The sequence below is a fragment of the Cryptotermes secundus genome, unplaced genomic scaffold (genome assembly GCF_002891405.2).
Source record: "Cryptotermes secundus unplaced genomic scaffold, Csec_1.0 scaffold739, whole genome shotgun sequence".
In the NCBI taxonomy this organism is placed as follows: domain Eukaryota; kingdom Metazoa; phylum Arthropoda; class Insecta; order Blattodea; family Kalotermitidae; genus Cryptotermes; species Cryptotermes secundus.
In genome coordinates, this window is record NW_019744125.1 from 337,006 (window position 1) to 359,336 (window position 22,331).

At 41.3% G+C, this 22,331-nt stretch overlaps 1 protein-coding gene across 1 annotated transcript in view; it reads left to right on the forward strand.

The window, feature by feature from the left end:
* LOC111874526 (division abnormally delayed protein-like) overlaps positions 1-22,331 on the forward strand; it is a 123,922-nt gene that overhangs the window by 82,524 nt on the left and 19,067 nt on the right. Inside the window, exon 4 of the mRNA XM_023870096.2 lies at positions 20,100-20,226. Coding sequence (XP_023725864.1) covers positions 20,100-20,226 — 127 coding nt within the window. The remainder of the gene's footprint in view (positions 1-20,099; positions 20,227-22,331) is intronic.

Sequence of the window (22,331 nt, forward strand, 5' to 3'; positions counted from 1 at the left end):
GTATACAATACGAACGAAATCCTCAACTTGAATTGTGCGAAGAAGAAAACATTCTCGATGCTGTAGAGCGCAGTCCGCGTGCCAGCACAAGACGTCTAGCTCGGCTGTTTGGTATTTCTCAGTCCATGGCGTGGAGGATTCTTCATGAGAACAGGCTGCATCCTTATCATTTACAGCAGGTACAACACCTACAACCAGGAGACCGCGCTCTTCGTCTGCAGCTCTGCAACTGGTCAAATGGAAATCGGCAGTTGTACCGCTTGATAATGTTCTGCGATGAGGCACAGTTTACACGTGACGGGGTCAACAACAGTCACAACTTACATGTTTGGGCAGACAATAATCCCCGTGCCACGATAGAATCGAATTTTCGACACCGATTCAGTGTGAATGTCTGGTGTGGTGTTCTGTATGATCAGCTAATCGGGCCGTTCATTTTTCCTCGCCGCTTAACTGGTGATATTTACCTCCACTTTTTAGAAGAAGAATTACCACAGTTACTTGAAGATGTTCCTCTGGCAACAAGACGCCGGATGTACTTTCAGCATGACGGGGCGCCTCCTCACTTCTTCCTCGCACTAGCAGCTCACTTGGATCGGCATTTCCCACAGCGGTGGATTGGTCGCGAAGGCCGTAACGCCTGGCCTCCCAGGTCGCCAGATCTAACGCCGTTAGATTATTGCATTTGGGGCTGGATGAAGGACATTGTGTACTAGGTAAAGGTACAAACATGTGGTAGCCAAAGCAACCATTGTGCAGTGAGAGAGATCGTTGTTTACATTAGGTTTAAAGAGCAAGTCCCTGACGGACTCAGAAGGGTCAGTCACTGAAGGAAAGTGAGAGAGGATAGTGTCTGAGAGAGACAGAGAGTAGACCAACCCCCCTTTCAAACACCACCATCCTAGGCAACCCCAGTGAATTCTATGCTACGAATGAAGTGGAGTGTTGTGGAACCATACACCCCCCTCCGGAAAAAGTGAAATTATTTTCTTGACGCAAGTGAATGGTCAGGGAATGAAGGACACGGAGAGACAGTGAGAGAATTAAAAATAAAACGTTATGTGACAGTTTAATTTTGTAAGTGTTGTTATAGTTCCATAAGTAAGAATCTAGAATAAGGTTTAGCAAGGAAAGGAACAGAATGAGGGCAAGTGTTAAAACTCTCATGCCTTGGTAATTTGTGTATGTATCCATAAAATTGAGTGGTGAGGAATAAGTGGCAACCAAGCGAGATTTGGGTCCGAAATCGATTCTCGATTCAGACCAACCCTCACTTGGGGAGTGTAACCGCACCATTGACATCCTTCCCCTCCCCCTTTTTTATTTCAGCAGCTGATAGAGTAGATAATAAGAATTATGAAGAAACAAAGGTTTAAGACACAATGTCAGAACAAGGAATAGGCGATGAGCAGATAGACCAAACTTGCGCGGACAAGGACATCTGCTAGTCCTTGCGTCCAGGCATCTGGTGTTTGTTGCGCCTCAATTTTGAGATTGGAAATTTAAGGCAGTACCTAAATGTTCCAGACTTGCGAAAAGTGTTTTAGCGCCTTTACATTAGTATGTCAACACCTGGACAGGCAACCAGGTTAAGAATGTAGATGATCAGCATTTATGCGTAATCACATAAGTAAGAAGCTCTGCTAACGGGGTCACTGGAGTATGGTAATATTATTAAATACGCAGCGATGAGACACCATGGGCCCACCCACAACCACAGGGAATAGCCAATTAGAATATAACTTTGGGAATTGAGAACAAAAAGAGGAGTTATCCTCCCTCTTTCGTTAACAGCCGATTCAGCAAGTTAACGATATAAATTGCCGAATTTAGGAGACTTAGGGATCTAATCTAACACGTAATAACCAGTTTTCAGCCGGAGGCGCTATTCAGTATGGGTCTTACGAGTGCTGGAAGTTGGCCTGCATTCTTCTATTTCAAGTAAGTCACGTTTACTCATATAAGCCATGTTGTTCATTATTATTGTCGATAAAAGTGTGTGGAAGATATTGAAAGCAAACTCCAGTGTGCCCGGCGAGCCCTTAGGGGAGAGTAATAATTATGTAACAAGTAATTGCCTAGGAAGATAGTCCGGCAATATGTCTGTGTTATGGTGTATGTGTTAAGATTACGGGTAGTGTGTAGAATACGCACAGTTGCGTTATAGTCACGATTAATGATTTTTGTAATAAACATGGTATGTGGGCTTTTAATATGTATAACTTTACGGGCAGAGTATTTTAAGGGAGAACACGAGGAAGCATAGGATGAAGTAAAGGCCCTATGTAGACCCGACTGTAGGTCGGTCTTGTTAATATTGTAAATGATTTAAATAAGAGTGTAAATAGACAGGGTAGTTAGAGTAGGATGTACCGGGATTGTGATTCACTCCTCCATAATGACCTTTCCACGACCGATCCCGCGGATCCTACCAACATGAAAGGAACAGCAGCCGAATGCAACCACAGTTCAGGGGAGGTACTACTAGACAGGGATAGGCACCTGCCACGCAGGCAGCGTTTAGTAGCCTTGGTATCAACGCCCCCTTAAGAATCATAATAATGTAATACGTTGCTACCAATAGGCTATATGAAGAGTTGTCAAGAGGGAGCTATGACAATGTCAGGGGGTAGTTCCCACCATGGAGATGACAGACAATAGGTAGAGGCGGGTCAGACCTGACACGCCCGCTCTACGCCCATAATAATAGGAGGGGACAAGGATGAAAGGGCCAGCCAACCGAGAAAGCTCGACNGGCACGCCCGCTCTACGCCAGTAATAAGAGGTGACAAGGATGGAAGGGCCAGCCACAGAGAACGCTCGACTACCGCGCTACCGGCCCTTAGTATTTTCACCAACCTTCGTACGAGATAATAGATGGTGGCAGCTATACTATAGAGAAGGAAGTCCAGAAACAGAGGAATCCTAGCTGAGGGTAAGCTAGGAGTATTGTGTTAACTCCTTACAGCGTAAGCTGTGGTGGTAAGGAGGGATACATCCACGGCCCCCCTGCACCACGGCGTTACAAGTGGTGGTAGCGGTGGGATACCTCCACGCCCCCCTGCCACCACGGCGTTACAGTGTTATTTTCCAGAAGGGCAGAAATGATACTTCAAGGAACCCCACTGAGTTTCTTTAGAAACTGGGAATTTGACTTACAGCGGCAAGCCACTGAGAATTCGAGAAGTGACATTTTCTACCAGCCGTAAGTCAAAAGTGGGAGTGCCAGGAGATCATTAGCGACCCTCCATAAGTTGCATCGCTGTCAATTTCGCCGTTTGGTCTTTTAGGGCGAAATTCCCTTAAAACAATCTGTCATTGGCCGGAACCAAAATTAAGCCAACTCCTCTTATTTGAATCAGCCTATCAGGGAAATTAGGAGGAGAGGAGGATAGGCAGATACAACTCAGTTAGTACCTCTGTCTCGGCAGAGAGTTCCGTCTAAGATTTTAGTCGTCTATCAACATTAGAACTTGGCGGAGGCAAACCCCGCACCACACGCGCCGAAGAAAAATTTTAAGTATAAAATTTTGCTCATAACGACTCATATAGGGATTTGGCTTAATCCATAAGCGGACGGTTGTAAGTTGAGCTTATCAAGTGCAATTTGTGCAAGTGTAACACCAGCTGATTGTAAGCCGAAACTAAATAAAATTGTATGAATTGATACAGCCGGGTACCTTTAAGATGAGCAATAAAGTGTTGTAGTGGCACAGTGAATTGCGTTGGTTAGAGGTGCTTCACCCTCACTTGTCCGAGCCTGACCCGTATGCGCCCTGAGGAGAGACTCATCGCCACTAGCTAGTCAAACCCATCGCCAGCTTTCACCTACTCACACCTTCCCCCCTTTACAATGAATCGCAAACAGCGTGTAGCTGTTTGCTGGCGCCCATACCATCAGGTACCATCCTGAAATTCAAACCCCCTGTAATCTCAAAGGAAGGAAGAAGCGGTGGAGCCTGGTCAAGCCGAAACCAGCCACGACCTAGCAACTTCAGCAGCGGCAACACCAGGTAGGGCGGTTAAAGGTGGAGACCAACTTGTGGGGCTTGAAGCCTCAAAGGAGAAGCCGGTTAAATATTATTGTTTTATATATTTTTGTTTTAATCGCTCGGTGTATATCCTGTGATCTAAAAACTGATAGTAATGAGACATGCATTATTCTTCTTGTTATTTCACGATTTTCCTCTCCATCTTTGTGGAATTTCGATTCTAAATATATGAAGTCTTCAGCTATTTCTATCCCGTCCCCTTCCATGTTAATTTCTCCAGTTTACCTTGGATTCCTTCTGGATTGTATCAACATTTAGGTTTTATTTACATTCACCTCTAAACCAGTTGCTTTTGCTATGGTTTTTATTTCTTTATATGTCTCCCTCATTGCTGTTATTGATCTCGATACTATAATAATATCATCCGCATACGCCATTATTTGCGTTGGTTTATACGCTATTGTGTTCCTTGTGTCTACATTACATTTCCTCACTATATTGTGACATGTTGACCCCTACCTCCCCAGCGGCACGTAGCGGTAACGTAGCGCTCGCGTAATAGGCGAGTCATCACCCCGCCGCTCTCCCCGCGATGACGTCCCGAGCGGAGCCGAAGTTAGCCGAGTCCCCGCAACCTTGAAGCTATGCAAGGCGAGTCAACAGCGGTGACGTCACCAAGGGGTAACAGCGTTGCTAGGCTATACGCCACGTCACACTAGCAACAGCGAACGGAATAAAAGCCGGCTGAGCAGCAGGCGAGAGTCAGTGTGTTATCAACGAGTTCTCAGTTCGCAAGTTACGAGCTACAGACGCGTGTGCGATAACCAGTTATATTTGGAGTGTGTAATTCAGGGAGACTTGTATAGCTCCCGCGTTATTAATACGTGAAGACTCCTGAAGATAGTGTTAAGAAATTTTGTTGTAGGGTTTGTAAAGTGTGGAAACCCGTAATATTGTGATAAGTAATTGTAGCCGATATTTGTAGATTGTTCAGTAAACCAATTAACGATCTCTACGGCGTATTCAGTAACGAAACACGTTACAATATATTCCAATACCAAACTAAATAGTGATGGTGCCAAACTGTCTCCCTGTTTTAATCCTTGATTTGTCTTAAAGCATTCCGTTAACTGGTTCTGGATTTTAACTTGATTGATTTTTTCTGTCATGGTTAAGTTAATTATTCTACTTAGTTTTGTTGGAATGCCAAAAGTGGACATAATCATCCTTAATTCCTTCCTTATTATTGTATCATATGCTTGTTTAAAATCTATGAAGCATAGGTAAATATCTGTATTAAATTCCCAGCATTTATCCGTTATTTGTCTTAGGGTGAACAAATTGTCTATTGTTGACCTATTGGTTCGAAATCCTGATTGATATTCTATTATTATTTTTTCTGTATATGGATCCAGTCTCTTTTTTAGTATCCTTGTTAAAATATTTGGATTCCCTGCCAGGAATCGAACCCCGGCCGTCCAGTCCGTATCCAGTTTCTGTATCGACTGAGTTATCCCGAATCAGTGAATAAACAAGATTAACTGAAACGAGACTGCTCACTTTTTTGTGACCTACTACGTAACTACGTGCATGCAACGTGTTGACGGTCTACAATACGTGGCTCTTGTAACGTGAAATTGCTTAATGACAATGATGAATGCCATGCTGGTAAAACATATTGTGACAGATTGGACCGTTTCTAGGAAACGAATAGGTAAACATGTTCCCATGTGTTCAAGAATAGGCGCCCACTGCTGCTCAGCGGTTCTGGCACACTGCACGCAGTGTAACGCTGTTGAAAGCCGAACACCACAGCAGCGAGTTGTAGGTTGCACAGTAACGACTTCTTAAAAGATATGTACCCAAAGTGACACCCTTCGAGGCGGTATCTGCTATCACGGCCGCTTAACAGTTATAACCAGAAGTCAGGGGCAGAAGTGAATCACCAACCAGTGTAGAGGCGGGGTCGAATACCTCCACCTTGACCCTGAGAGTTGTAGGAGGCGCCGAAAATGGAAGTCTCAAATCTGAGACAGTAAAATATGGTCGCGAGTCCCAAGGGGCTCGAAACCTAGAAAGACTGCGCGCCCCACAAAAACAAGATCGTAACTGTCAAACAGTAATAAATATTTGGATGGGGCTCGACACCGAGACTTACCGACTGACCGACCGTCAGTCGCAATGTGACTTTGACCTTGACTTTGAGTGAAAGACAGAAGTCAGAATTGAAGTCTTTATTTTATGCGGTGTAGTTACAGTTAATTGTAGAGTGTTATCATTGTTTGTAGCTACAAAATATTATAGTTACAATAAGACTGAGAGTGTTATAATTAATTGTGGTTCTAACTGGTGACCATTAAATACACGTAAATCGACTCACCGGTCCAAACCCGCGTCTAAAATCACTAATACACGTGGCAGTGTGCGCGCGCGTGTGTGTGGGGGGTGAAGGGGGGGGGTAGAAGAATTAACTTGTTTGGTCTTCTAGTGAAGACGCAATGCGTTTCCTATGATGTACGAATTGAATTTTTTTAATGTTGTATGGATTAATTTCCTCCTCGAGGACTGCCGCTTTATCGTGGAGAAGAGGTTTGCTCGCCCTCAATGACCAAGGAAGCTATGCTGGCGGGAGCGTAAGCTCCACGTAGTCTCCTTTGCTCGACAGGTAAAAAGTTAATAGACAGACGAAGTGTAGTCCCTAGTCCTCCAGGGTGCGGATCGGGCGTGGGGTAACACGGCCCCGGAAAAATCTACTGTTACGAAACCTCCAGAGCCTATGCAGAAGGCCCAGATCCACACAGTGTTGTAGCCCCAGCAAAGAGGAAACAGGATTCATTTCATACTTCGAAGCACTGAAGGAGATTTGTCATGATGATTGTGTTAACAGAAGAAGCAATCGTACATCTGTCATTTCGCACACGACCGTAAAAAACACATGATCCAGGAAGCATCTGCATGCGGCCAGTTTTTCCAAAATTTCTCTGAGGGAACATGACTGAACGTGTAAACAAACAGTATTGTAAGAGCAAATCTCCCGTTGTAAAAAGAGACAGATGACTAGAAATTTGTATATTTTTTGTTGGAAGCATCAGTGAAAGGAATTATAATTGTTTTGACAGCCTTAGACAGCCTTGGAAATCAGTTTTAGCTTCCAACCCCCAATGAAGTATGTTGGTGCACTTATATTTGCATTATGTCAAGAAACCATAACTGTTAGTCACATAAATGAACCGAAACATATGTTCAGAGCAATTGGTTTCTATACCACCGCGTTTAGAAAGGTATTGGGGTCCTCTTAGCTTCATACTTAATTGGTACAGGGCAAAGTGCCCGGGGTGACATACCTGCTTCTACTGACGGTACTTGTAATGAGCAGAGTATTGCCCCTACATTTCTTAACCTATACTTTCGGGGGCATGCGGTAGCGTAGTCGGTTTGAGGCACTATGCTACAAGCCGGAAGGTCGCGAGATCGAATCCCGATGAGGTCATTGGATTTTTTTCACTTTACCTAATCCTTCCAGCCGCACTATGGCCATGGGGTCGACTCAGCCTCATAACAGAACTGAGTACCGGGAATATTCTTGGAATGTTCTTGGGGGTAAAGGGCGGCCGGCGTGTAAGGCTGACAACGTTACCATCTATGAGCCGATTGTTTAGAAAATGTGGGAACCTCGATATCTCACAACCCTATGGGCCTCCACGGCCTATTACAGGGTACCTTTACTTTTTTTACTTTTACCTAGACTTTCGAACCGTGAATTAAACTTGTGGCTTATACTATATGTAGCTCTTGCAGTTTTGATGCAGAACTGCGAGAACAGCAGCTGTAACAACAAATGAATAGTGATTTGTAGGATTTGCAAGTTGTCGCAGCAGTAGTTAAGAACGGTTCAGTCTGTGGGATGTAACGCCATACGATCCATTGAAAGACAGCCGACATTTCGGAGGAAAATATGGCTCCCATCTTCAGGTTGAAGAGTAAGCCAGGGAAGAAACCGAAATTAAACAGACAGCAACAAGTAAAGCAGGCGATATGTTCATCCGAAATTTTGGTTGAATTTCAACGGACTACACGGCGTTATATCTCAGAAGTTAGAGAACTCTTGATAATGATATATTTCGCTGAATCTAGGCTCTCTCATTTGGGCCTGAGTCCATCTGCCTTTTTCTTCGGTAACTGCATGCGAGTAAGCTTCTGTAACAATGTACCAGAGTAAGAGAATAGCAGGTGTTTCCCATTTTAGTCAAGTTCACATTTCTTAATTACCACCTTCAAACTCCAATGGTAGAAATTCACTTAATCCGTTCCTCTTATACCCTGCGGTGTCGAGGTTGTTTGTTTTTTATTTTCATCATTTTACAGATGGTAGGACTCCTTGGACGAATGATCAGCTCGTCACAAGGCCTCTACCTAAACACAGGACAACACAGACACCGAACAAACGCATACACATATCAAACATCCATGCCTTGTGTGGTATTCGACCCCACGATCCCGGCTTCCGAGCGACCGGTGACAGTACATGCATTAGACCCTTCGGCTACCGTGACCAGCCGGGTAGAAATTTAGGCAAACAGATTAACATAAAATGGACTCTTTTGGCCTTTTGGCAAGATGAAAATGCAGAAACGTCAAAGTGGACTATTTTCGCAACAAATTCAGAAATGATCGATCCTACAGACTCAGATTCTTGCAATTTCTTAGTCTGCCCAAATGAAAGTCAAATTGGCAGCGTACGTAAATATTTCGCGACCGTTGTACCATTGTTTGCGGTTGAGATAGAAATGTCCCCTCACTCCTTTGTAACGCTGTGGTCTTTTGAGAACTGTCTTTTTGTTAAATTGCACTATACTTTTTCAATTATTACGTAAGGCCAAGTTCCATGAGCGTGTGATGCAATTATGGCTTGATCTCACTTGAATTGTGTGCTGTTCTGTGTTCCAAATACACCGATATTCATTAAGTTATGACTTTTGTTTTCGTATATTAAATGTTAAGTCAATAAAATCAAAGTCATTGTATCCTCAATTTGAAGTTGGTAATTTTCTTTCTATAAGAAACTGCAGAACTCTGGTCTGGCACTGGTAACATTTTCTTTTTCTCTGGCACTACAACCCCAATTTGTGCGTTGGTCTACTGCCATAAAACTCTCCGTTTCACCTCGGTTTACTAGATCTTAAACAGTCGGTAGGACTCCTTGGGCGGATGATCAGCTCGTCTCAAGGCCTCTTACCTGTGCACAAACACTACACATCCATTCCCTGAGTGGGATTCGAACCCACGATCCCGGCTTGAGAGCGAGCGAAGACAGTACATGCCTTAGAGCGCTCGGCTACCGTGACCGGCATTGGTAACATTAGTAAACTGAATTTGGTCTTGAAGGTCTAATACTGTGATTGGCGGTTTTCTTCCTACTCGTATGAGGAACTGAACGAACACCGCTTATTACTGTTTCTGTATGGCGCAGGTTTTATACTTATTAGCATTATAAGATGGGTGGTAGGATTACTTATTGGACACTGCCCCTTAGAATGATACCTTTCCAAACTGGGACTGACAGAGGACCCAACTTGTGAGAGGTGCCTACAAGAACATGAGTCAGCCACACACATCTTATGTGATTGTGAGGCTATAGCTTATTTAAGATATCGTCACCTGGGTCAGTTCTTCATGGAACCAAGTGACTTTTATGACGCCCCCATAAATAAAGTCCTACATTTCATTCGAAGTGTAGGATTGATGAAGGGTTAATCCGAAAGGGAAGCACAATAGATCATTGAAGGTCGCAGTGCAAGGGCCGGTTTTAAGGCTCACCCCTCATACTCATGTTAGAATTATTCTTTTTAACCCTTTGAAGGACGAATTTCATCCAGGTGGCATTTATAAATTAATTTCGTACCTCACAGAAAACACTCTATGTCTCCATTAAAAAACACTTGCCCAATGGTGCTGCACGGTAAAGAATTCGCTGATATTCTGAAAATGGTACGAAATTCTAGGCAAATTGTAGTTTCTGATTGTTCAGTCAGATGGTATATATAGTTGTCACCTGTATTAAAGATGTCATAATGGAAAGGTCATGGTGGAAACAAGAAGTTATTAAAAATTATGGTAAAGAACTCGTAAGTATTGAATCGAAGAAAGTCTGCATGAGAAATTGATTTGAGACGGCCCTAAGGAAACTGATTCCATCCTTCAGGGTCTTGACATGGCCTCACATTGTGAAATGGATAGGTTACTTATGCCGCTCCTGAACTTCAGGGATGCCCCAGGATACAGATGCCATATCTCGCAAGCCAACTAACCTAGCCATTAAAACAACAAACTGCATTCCGAGCTCCCATCACAGACTAAATGGAAGCTCATTCCTTCCTGTCCTTTCAGTTTTATTGTTTCGCTTTTTCTTATATAAAATAAGTTACCGAAAGGAGTAGCTTGTTTGGCAAGTCATGTGGCTGTACATACATACGGTGCTTGCAGCTAACCTGGATATGTCGCAGGCACGTGTGCTTTACTGAAATCCAGCGAACTACGTGCTGATGCAGAAGGGGAGAATAGAAAAGAGATAAATTATTTTGTTTCCTAATTCACCTAATAAACCGTTGGTGCTCTACGCTGTTTCTGTATATCAGTATATCTGGATCATCCGTCTGCACATTATAGATAGAATTGGGGATAATTTTAGTAAAATGGAGCAGCAAAGTAGATACGTATTAAAAGAAATATATAGCCCTGTAAAGCTCAATTACTTGAACATTAAAAATCTGCATGTTGCCCGCAAAGTGCATTAATTGGGTTCTTTTGATTCTCGGAATACACAGTGATTATTTCTGTGAAGAGCATTAACCGGCTGGTCTTTGCAACGCAGGCGCAGTGTGCAGTCTCTGTGGTTGAAATTGAAACTTGAAATATTTAGATTACTTTCAGGTTTTAAAGGTTTAACAAGTTTTTAGTAATTACAATCAGATTAACTATTCTAAAATCTTAAGTGAGCCTATGTATGTTGTAACAAAACCGGAAAGTTCAGTATCACCAATACGTAAGTTAGGTATATTATATTTAAGCATCCTGTTGCACTATACACTTCTATATGTAATAATACAAATGCCGTCGTGAATGTAACAATTTATTTGGTTGTAGTTCTTTGTCTTTTCTTCCTCTACACTACATGTTTCGGCCGNAGCGGTTAGTCGCTGGCTTCCCGGGTCAGGTCAGATGGGATTTATGGTGGACAAAGTGACGCTGGGGCAGGTTTTCTTCGAGTACTTCGGTTTCCCATGCCAATCTTCCATCCACCAAATTCTTCGTCCTCATAATCACCCGGGACAAGTACAGTAGGCCAAACAGTGGCCGACGTGCAGAGTGGACCCAGCTGGACACCACCTCCCACTAAGCGAATAAAAGAAATACGTACGTTCAGCATTGGACACGACTCTGAGACAGTTTAATCGAGTTTGTGGCATTAAAACACATTTCCTTGAGGTTCACTTAACACGCTACTCGCATATCCCTGACAGTCTTCCAAGTCGCTCCTTTCCACGTGGTTTCCTCACTTGAATTCTGAAGGTCTTTCTTGTTTGTCTAACTGAGTTGCATGTCAAGGCCATAAAAATCTGTGACATTATTAACCATATTATATGGCTGACTGGAATAAATGGGGGAAGAGTGGCATAGTCCAGCGAAATTAATATAAAAGGTTAAGATTTAAATATTGTTAACTCTTTAGGCAGTGAAGTTTCATAGTTTTTTATTTATTGCTATTACTGTATTCATTTATTCGCCCAAAGTGTGTCTGTAAATAAATATAGTGTGAAGAATTTTTACATTTGTTCATATCATACATATCTTCAATTACATACTACGAAATTATGCTACTGATGGCAAAGTAAATTCTTAAGACAATTTTCGATGGAGCATGCCGTGCATATGTTGCAGATTCTACCTCTGACCTGTCACATTGCAATCAGGTGGCCACAATACTGTGATATATAGAATGTACAGGAGAACTTCGATTTCGGGTCTCCGTGTGAACTGTTGTCAGATCGATGGCTCACGCAGTGGTACAAAACTGAGTAAGTTCGGAATCAGTATTCAGAATGTATATGGAAAATCTCGGGCTAAGCTATATATATGTCTAGAATGCGCAAGGGATAAAGGGTGAACATTAAGAACCAGGGTCAATACGCGGATTGCTGCCCTCGTGTACTGAACGCAAGAATAACGAGCTTGGAAAATTGCGAATGTGCTTCGAACTTATTTTTGTCTATTTTAGTTATTTATAGTTTTGTGTTTCCTCGACGCTGCGCTTTTGAAGTATTTGTATTGATTAGATAAGCGGCGGAGGTAGGCAGATTACTCTTAGACACCGTGACGGAATGTGTTTGATAGGCGAAAATAGTTGCTACGGAAGTTCTATATCAGAACTATCACAGATTTAATACAAATAATGAAGAATTATCCCTGAGGACACTGAGGCAATAAAAGCAGTTCGAAATGGACACATTCTCTGAAGAGAATGAAAATGTTGGATATCTCAGTTAAGACTGTGTTTTGGTCAAATAATTCTTCTATTATATAACGCTAGAAGTGCTAGCCCTCAAGAACGTGCCTTTATTTATCCATTGTAAAACTACTATATACGATAGTATGTGAAGAATTAGAAATAATGAAAACTGAACCAACTTCAGACGCCGAAGAAAAATTGTTGAAGAGTGAGATGTCTAGAAAGCGAAAAATAAAACTGACAAATTGCCGAGCTTTCATGGGCAAAGTTAATTTTAATTGGAAATCGAAGTTTCATATTGAAAATATCCTACCGGTTTATCACAATGTATGAGTGTCTGAACGAACGTCTTGCAACATATAGATTGACAGAAGAGAAGTTTTGTGAAATATTAAAGCACTGAGTAACGTCGATATTTCTCTTTAGGAAAGAGAATGAAGGAAAGGTGTGTGTACACATCGGGCATGGGCAGTTCCTTTCTCGATGAAATGGCACACATCACAAGAGTGTACGAAAGTAATCAGAATAAATAATTTAGAATCTGTTTGCCCTAACTTCGTCGCGACATAATTGTGTTTCCTGTTGAGGATTGCAGTGCACGAAGTTAGTTTTGGAAGATGACAGGATTGAAGAACCATCTTCGTGCGTCGGCACTGACTGCACGCACAAACCCACTTTCCTTTAATGGTAATAAGTGGCAGTACTGAAGCGTATTGATTATGAATATATCGTATTAGATTTTGCTTCTGGAAAGCCTAGAAGAGAAATCGGTGTAAAGACATTGCACATATACGACTGACCTGGACTGCATTACCTTGGAATCGAAATCGATTGTTTCGCTAATTGCTCAAGCTAAGATTTGTACGCGTTACATAAACATTGCGGCAATAAACTCGCGAAATGTTATTTTCCTGAAAATATCACCTGTCCAGTTATATTTAGGTAACGATCTTTATAAACTGCTAAAATTTAATCTAAACCGTTGCAGCTGTTTTTGAGAAAACTGCCATTTTGCTTTGTGGCTCGTCTGGAAGGTCGCCAATTCCTTGAAGGTGCAATGCTTGTGTTTACCACCTACGGTAGATAAACTCTTAAATATCGAAAGTGAGGAAAATCCGTCCAACCGTCTAGGCGCTAGCGAAGAGCACATGTATGCATACATACAGACCTAAATTATTTCAAAAACCACTTTCTGGTATTCAGAGAGGTTTGAAGTATGCAAATCCATTAATAATCTCGACATCAGTTCATTACTTTCTTGTATATAGTGCTTATATGAAAAAGTAAAAATTGTAGAATAATATTGTAGTATTTTCATTTTTTATTTTAATCCCAAGTTATTTTATATTCCGTTCATATTCAGGTACCTGCAAACCTGCAGTAATTATAAGAAGGACCCAGAATATATGTGCAGTGGCTCCAGTTTACCTGAATCTGACATTAATTATTTACAACATAATACTTGTGTTTAGATTATACATAGTATATGTTGAATAAAGTGACATATATTATTACACCATGATTAGAAATGAATTGATGTATAGATCGACATTTTCTTGACCTCGGCACTAGCTGTAGGTGAGTGATCAGCTTCACGCCCCTGCCGCTTTACCTCTGGGGAAAGAGCCCCCGGTACCCATTAGATAGGAGGCTGTGTGCGCCCCAGAGCCGGTCTGGACCATATGCAGAAGAGAAAATTCTGATCCTACTGTGCCTCGAACTCTGACCCTTCGGTTGTCCAGCCCGCAAGCAGTCGCCATACCGATTGCGCTACTCCCGGCCTGCTAGTTTGAAAATTAGTTAGGTACTTATTTAGGTCATTAGTCACTCGGTTGATTAGAAAGACTTGAGGATGTCTTGACAAAAAAAGAACCTGGTCTTCACTATGCTGTAAATGTTAAACTTCGGATTGGAAGTTGAGGAAATATGTTAATATAAATAAGGATATAAATTTATGTGTATGTAGTGACTGTACACAGATAATTTATTACAATGATAATCATGAGAATAACTGCAACAGGCAACTGATTATCCTAGATTACAATCTGACTAATTTTACACATTCAGCACTTGGAAATGCTTGTCTGTTGTGCATTTTAATGCCAGGAATCTTGTTCCTCTCAGTTATTTCCCATATATGGAATGCAAAACACAGCTAATGCATTCAGCTCACATCTCAGTCAGAACGCATCCCATGAATCATATGGCCATCAATTAGTGTCCATTTACAACACTGTAGAATTGTCGACTGGGCTGTGCGAGCCCACCATCACAATACAATGTTGCATTGTTTCAGAACAGTAATTGTCGGAAAGAATTTGGTTAAAAAAGAAGCAGTTCAAACAGGGATGCCCAATGCGTTGATTCTCTTTAACTCGTTTAGATGTTAAATGTTTCTAGAAATGTAATTAGTAATTTTATAGAAGCGAGATGATGGCGCCGTTATTTTTTCACGGTTGGGTTCTTCAATGTGGAAGCTTGAATGCTGTATAAAAATAGGAACAAATGTTAAAGAAAAACATTTCTTGAGGAAAGCAGTCTTCTGGGATTTGGCACCGTGTATATGTGGTGTTAACCGACGTTTCGGAGGAACGTATCGCCTCCGTCTTCAGGGTAGAAGGAAAAATATAAGAAATCCGCAGGCGAAGAGACCGTGAGAACCAGTACANTACTAATCTGCAAACAGACACTTGTGCTACATCCATCATAATGCTAAGTCTGACACAAACCAAAGTCACACGTTAAAAGGTCACTCGCAGCTGCAACTACGCTCCAGTCACGTGATTCAGTACGACTCGTCAATGCAAGCGACACGAATTCTGTGACGTTCTTATCGGCAATTCAACCGTTTACAGTGCTTCTGCAATTCATAAAAATATGTATATACGAGGGTTATTTTGAAAGTAACCTCCGTTCATTTTAGGCAACTAAGGTAGCAGCGCGGGAGAGTCACATGATTCATTGCCTTGTAAACCATCACGTAACTAGTCGCCCAGTGTTTGTTCTTCTCTCTACAGAGTGAGTTATGACGTGTCCCGCAATCGATAATCCCGCCACCTGTGAAATTCACGCTTTTATCCGCTTTCTTCACGCTAAAATCATGAGTGCTGCGAAGATCTTTCTTGAATTATGCGCGGCAGTTTACGGCCAAAATGTAATGAGAGAAGGAACTGCAGGCCAATGGTGTAGAATGTTCAAAGATGGGCGGGCGAACAAATGTTCACGATGAAGAGCGAAGCGGTCGGCCGGCCATCTGCAGTCTGCTTTTACCGGTTCTCACGGTCTCTTCGCTTGCAGATTTCTTATATTTTTTCTTCTACCCTGAAGATGGAGGCGATACGTTCCTCCGAAACGTCGGTTAACACCACATATACACGGTGCCAAATCCCAGAAGACTGCTTTTTTCATAGTCACCGCCGTGAAAGCCTCAAATCTTACAAAAACATTTTTTCTAACTAATGAACATGCAGTTGATTTTAAATAGAGTACCTAATATTTTCAGTCATTACTTGTTCTCTTATTTTTGAAGAAAACAAGCAGTTATCGGAGAACAAGTGAGCCCTTCAGGTGTCAAAATAATTGATGTATTTGTAAAGCGGACTTATCAATTGAAACTCTGATATTAATGAAAACATTTTTGAATATAAAACAGCATTGTTTCACACACAGTTTTTATATTAGAAATTCATACGAATTTTAAAATATTCTCCCAAAGCAAAGTGGCCAAGGCATGAAGGTGACCACTCATCTCCGTATAGTGCCGTGAATAAGGGAACAGTAAGCTCTATCTCCACTCCCCCACAAGCCAGCAGGTCGCAGGTTCGATTCGCGATGAGGTCATTGAATTTTTCAATTGACCTAATCTTTCCAGCCACACTATGACCCTAGGGTCGACTCAGTCTCTAACAGAAATGAATACCAAGAATATTCCTGGGGGTAAAGAGTGGCCGGCGTGAAAGGGTGAGAGCCTCGCTGTCATCTATGAGCCGATTATGTAGAAAATGTGGGAACATCGACGGATCAGAACCCTATGGGCTTCCACGGCCAGTTACAGGATAGCTTTACTTTCTTTTACCTTTTACTAGCAATGATCGCAGTTGGAATGTTTCTGGAACTAGAATAAAGTCATTCATATAAATCAACTGGTGGAGCTGCGTAACGTCACGTGAATTGGGAGAATGTTGATGAGTGGTGAGATGGAAAGGATTTGAAAGGAAGAAGTCAGTGTCTATTTTAAGGGACTATGTTAGTATAAGTATGTACCTGGAGGTACTGAGGAAAGCAATGAAAAACCTTGAGCAGAATTGTTGGTACTCTGATTATAATTTGAAGTTTTCATCTCATGAGGAAAATGTGATACAGTACAAAAATAATCATGAAATATAAAGAGTTCAGGTCAGTATTCAAGTAAAGTAGTAATTCTGATTAGTTGATAACACACAAACATGCGCTCACACACACTCACACACAAAGTAATATATGTATGAATAGGGATTTTTTCCGGTAATTCTGACATCCCTGTTCATATTCAGAAGGGAAAACTTAATTTAAGAAGCTATTACTAAAAATGTAGGTCATGCTGTAGTGTAGTTGGTTAAGGCACTGTGCAACACGTTCGATTCCCAGTGGGGTCATTGGGTTTTTCATTAACCTTATCCATCCAGGCGCACGATGGCCCTGGGGTTTACTGAGACTCTAACAGAAATGAGTACCAGGAATCTTCTTGGGGGGTAAAGGGCGGGCGGCGTATAAGGCTGACAACCTCACCACCTTGACGTCTCACAATCCTATGGGCCTCCTCAGCCTGTTACAGGGGTAATTTTCCTTTTACATTTTTTACTAAAAATTTTGGGTTAATTGTGATAGGAACAAGTATAAAATGCAAAGTTCTCTTTTTCATTATTTTCAAAGTTTGTTTCTGTTTAAAACGAAGAGTATGGCTCTCTTACCCTTTTAATTCTTACGTATGAGTAGTGGCGCCTTCCTTTAAAGATGAAAGATGTCTCTCTGTCCCAATGAAGTGGAATATTCTTGTGGGTAAAGGGCGGCCGGCGTGTAGGGCTGATAACCTTGCCACCATCTATGAGCCGATTGTCTGGAAAATGTGGGAACCTCAACATCTCACAACCATATGGACCTCCACGACCTGTTAAAGGGATACATTTACTTTGTTTTTTACTTTTACTGTCCCAAATGAAGCAGTTTTTAGTGAGGGGTACATATATCACAATTTAAAATTCTTTAAAGGTTTCTGGGTTTTGAAACCGAAGAAATTAACAGATGACTAGATGGGACAGACACTGTGTCAATGATAAATTCTTCGTGTTACATGGAAAAATAGAACAAGCAGAAGTTGGTATGGTCGAAATGTTTTTGAAGAACATCAAATAGCGCAAGAGCTAATCAACTAAGTGTCAATTAATATGCAATTAGTATTAGCATATATTTGGTATGTTTTTTATTTATATGTAATACTAGATTGGAGAGTTAAAGTATCATTATAAATGTTTCCTTCCCAAATTATAATTCAATTATTGGTCAGCAGGAAAGTGGAGTACCAATTATATGAACGGTAGTTTTCAAAGGATTGATATCTGGATTATAGTTACACACATAAATTGAAAATAAAGGATAAAGAATTACTATTTACCATAGCATTATGACATGTGCCATAGCCTGAGCAATTCTTTTCGCCTTGTAAAAAATTTTCAATTGAAATCAAAACCGTCTTTATGCACGCTTTGCATGAAACGTATAAAGCATACACAAAATGTCCAATTCATGGTGCACATCTTTTCATCTATTCCCACGTTTTATCTCCCAAACCACTTCATGAATTTCTGTTACTTTTTATGGAAGTTCTACACTAAAATCTGTTGAACTGTAATTGACTTTTTCGGTCCACTTTACAAAGAACTTATACCAAATATCTTAACATATCATCTTCTTCTATGCCTTCAAAGGATAGGCTTACAAGCCTGTGTTAGCTTCCGTCTAGCATGTATGCAGTATATCTTTATCTGTTTTTGCTTCTGGATGGTATTTCAGAATATATTTTCATCATCTTTCTTCTGGAATTGTGTATAGATTTTCTGGCTAGTTTAATTTTTCTTTTACCAAGAATATTGTGACATGTAGCGCAACGAAGGACCCCTACCTCCCCAGCGGCACGTGGCGGTAACGTAGCGCTTCGGTAATAGGCGAGTCATCACCCCGCCACTCTCCCCGCGGTGACGTCATGAGCGGAGCCGAAGTTAGCCGAGTCCCCACATCCTGGTAGCTATGCAACGCGCAACGCGCGGTGACGCGGAACCGCTTCCTACTGTGACGTGGCAGGAAACAGGCACCACTACTGATATATAAGGGAACTGCACAGCAGCTACCAGTCAGTTGTAAAGTAACAGTCGCCGAGTCAGTTGTTATGTGGCTACGGCAGAGTTGTAATGTGACAGTCGCCGAGTGTGTTATCAACAGTTCTCAAGGCAGTTGGAGTATAGCAGCCGTCGCGGAAAGAAGAACCGGACATGTGTGTGATTGTGTAATTGGGAGTGTGATCCAGTGATACATAGCTCCCCTACTGTAAACGTGCAGACTACTGAACACAGAGTGAGCTGATTTGCGCATAGGGTTATATATCGTGAAACCCCGCAACAGTGGTAACAGATTAATGCGATTAGGGTTATAAAGTGTGAAACCCCGCAACTGTGTGATAAGTAATTGTAGCCGTTACTTGTAGATTGTTCAATAAACCAATTAACGATCTCTACGGCGTATTCAGTAACCCAACACGTTACATTTGGTTTATTGAGTTTGGTCTCGTATTTTGTTTATTTATCCTACCTAATCAAGTACTTTGACACTTCTTCAAAGCATAATTTCATCAGATTATATGTTACTTTTGTCTCTCTTTTTTAAAATCGAAATTTGATTTCCAGAAAGTGGATTAGAAACTGGCAATGTTATCTAAAATCTAATAAGTTACCTTCCTTAATTTACTCTTCCTGGGTTCTGTCTGGTTGTTGTTACCTAACTTCGGCAAGGATCGCATAGAAAACATCGCGCCCAGCAATTCTTCCATTGTTGCGTGCATATCTCTTGTTAGAAATGGGCCGGGTATTGTTAACTTTTACTGGCCGCTGTCTAGCGACAGACAGCTTAAGTAATTGTGTCACATTGCTCCTTCCTTAAGACTGCTCATTCGAGTAGCTCATAAGCGTCTTGCCATTCCTTCTTTTGATTTATGGGGACAGAACTTTGGAAAACGGCCGGTACACCTGCAGCGCTGCAACTAAGCTGTCGGTAGTGTGTTCTTTCTTTTTTTGTAGGGCAAGGGGGGTAAGGGAATCTCCTCCACAATGCCCTATTACTCGTTATTACTCTACTGTTAACTTTACGACTTCCAGCTCGAGGGTCTGCATGAGGGCCTCATCAAGTGCTTTCTTGCAGTGCGCGAAAGGCACATGGATGAAGGCTTCAATGACAGTGGCAAACTCCTGCATGGGTTCACCAAGGACTTGTGTATCTGTTTCCAGTTGATTATCTATTGTTATGAGTATGAAGTTCAGTGAAATTAACAGTCAGTTTCATTATATTTGTTTCAGATACACGAAGACAGTAGTGGCAGCCACTGTAGATGCCCAGAAGTACAACCCAGAGCTGACCTGGACTCAGAGGAGTCCTGATCCTAGGATTGCTCAGCTCAGTGACAAGCTCAGACATATCAGACAGGTGGGTGTGCCATACCAAGTCCATCTTAGCTTGTATCTGTACACGTTCATCAGCGACATGAAACAAGTTTTGTGTTAGACGTAAAATAATGTTTGTTGAAAAATTAATGAAAACTAATTTTAAAAAGCAAGAGAACATTTTATTGGTCTCACAAAATAGAATAGTTAATTCATGTCAGTGAAGATTTATAGAATGGTATTCTGGATTATATTGCTGTGTAGTTATGTAGTTGGCCACTAACATTTCAGAGAACATACTGCTTCCATCTTCAAGGTAGAAATGATCCAGTCTGGGAAGGGGGCTGGCTGTGCAAAAGACATGAGAATAAATGCTTCATGGAGAATAAGAGGAATGTCCAACAAATGAAAGGGCAAATGTGTTACAAATGAGACCAAGAAGGGCCAAGTGGACAGAAGAAGTAAGAGGCACTGAAAATGGAAGTTACAAAAGGATACTTATGGAGATCATGGGTGCATAAAGTCACATCAGGACTTGTTCTTAGGTAGAACATTTTTCATTTCATCAGGATGTGGATGAGAGGTTTCCCTAGCCTCCACAGATCAAAACCAGCTTCCCTGTTCATGTTTGGATGGAGCTCAGTGATTCTTGCTTTCCTGATTATCCAGTCCATATGTCTGAATTTTCTGACTAGGATGCTGGTGTTCTGTTGCAAGTTGCAACATCCAGGTTTATGTCATGTTCCGCTATGGCCAGGTAAGTCAACGATAAAGCTTGCTTACTGTCATGAGGGACAAGCTTAGATTGAGAGTGTTTTCCTGAGAGGGAGAAAGTAACAGTAGGTTGGCGTAAATCCCATGATGAGGAGCTTCATAATCTGTGCTCTTTACCGTATATTATTTGGGTGATCAAATCAAGGAGGCAGTTGTTAGCGTATGAATGCAAAATTTTAGTGTAAAGAAATGGAGGGAGGAAACCATGTGTCAGATATGGATTGGAGACTAATATTATTAAAATGGATAGAGAAATAGGGTTTGGAAATACAAACTTGATTCTTGTGGCTCAGTGAAGAGATCACTGCAGTGATATGTTGTAAACATGGTGAAAAATGTCTATGGTCTATAAAAATCAGGAATTTTTTAAATAGCTGAGTAACATACTTCCGATTGAAGCTCCTTACAGACAGCATCAAAAATTGCAAATATTAGGAAATGACAAGCAGCAAATAAAGATTACAGAACTTCACACAAACAGTTGAATGCAGACATCACCACAAACTAATACAGCCATAGGGAGCTAAGGAAGAAAAAAACTCAGTTTTTATATCAAAGAATTTTAATATTAGGTTGAGTCTCAATTTCAAATTTAGCTTTAATATTGAATCAGCGTTTTTACTTGTCAGAATTATCTGACAATGCAATGATAGTACATCAACTTACCTACTAATAACAGGTACAACACACAATAACTGAATATGGCTCGATAGTGGAAACATGTTCTTCTGCTCATTCATTTGATGTCCACTGTAATGACGAAGTAACTTTGTAGTTAATATACAATTACAGTAGGTGTAACAGTAGTATTCAGGCAGTCCACCTGTCACATAGTCCTACAGATCTCTTGCCTTGAATTGCAAATACATTACACAAACACATGCACATGAGCATGAAGTCTACATAGCTTTGGGGGTCGTCATGTCATTAACTAACATCGCTTGCAGCCTTCCATTCGCTAAAATAGGAGACACAAAGAACCTCAGTTGGTCATCAAGCAAGATAAGTGTTCTTGCCCCCCCCCTCCCCCCCAATTCTTTGAAAAGTATTTACGATGATGTAAAGAAGAAATGTTCTCTTATTACTACATTCTGTTAAAGAGGTACCTTCTTAATGAACAAGGACAGAATGTTAATTGTATATATGAATTGTGCACCCACATATCCAATTTTTAAGTTTTATTAAATCTAGGACTGCCATGGCAAAAGCTGCATTTAGCAAGAAGAAGAATCTTTTTACCAGCAAATTGGACTTAAATTTGAGAAAGAAACTAGTGAAATGCTACATTTGGAGCATTGCTTTGTATGGGGCTGAAACTTGGACACTTAGGGCAGTAGATCAGAAACACCTGGAAAGCTTCGAAATGTGGTGTTG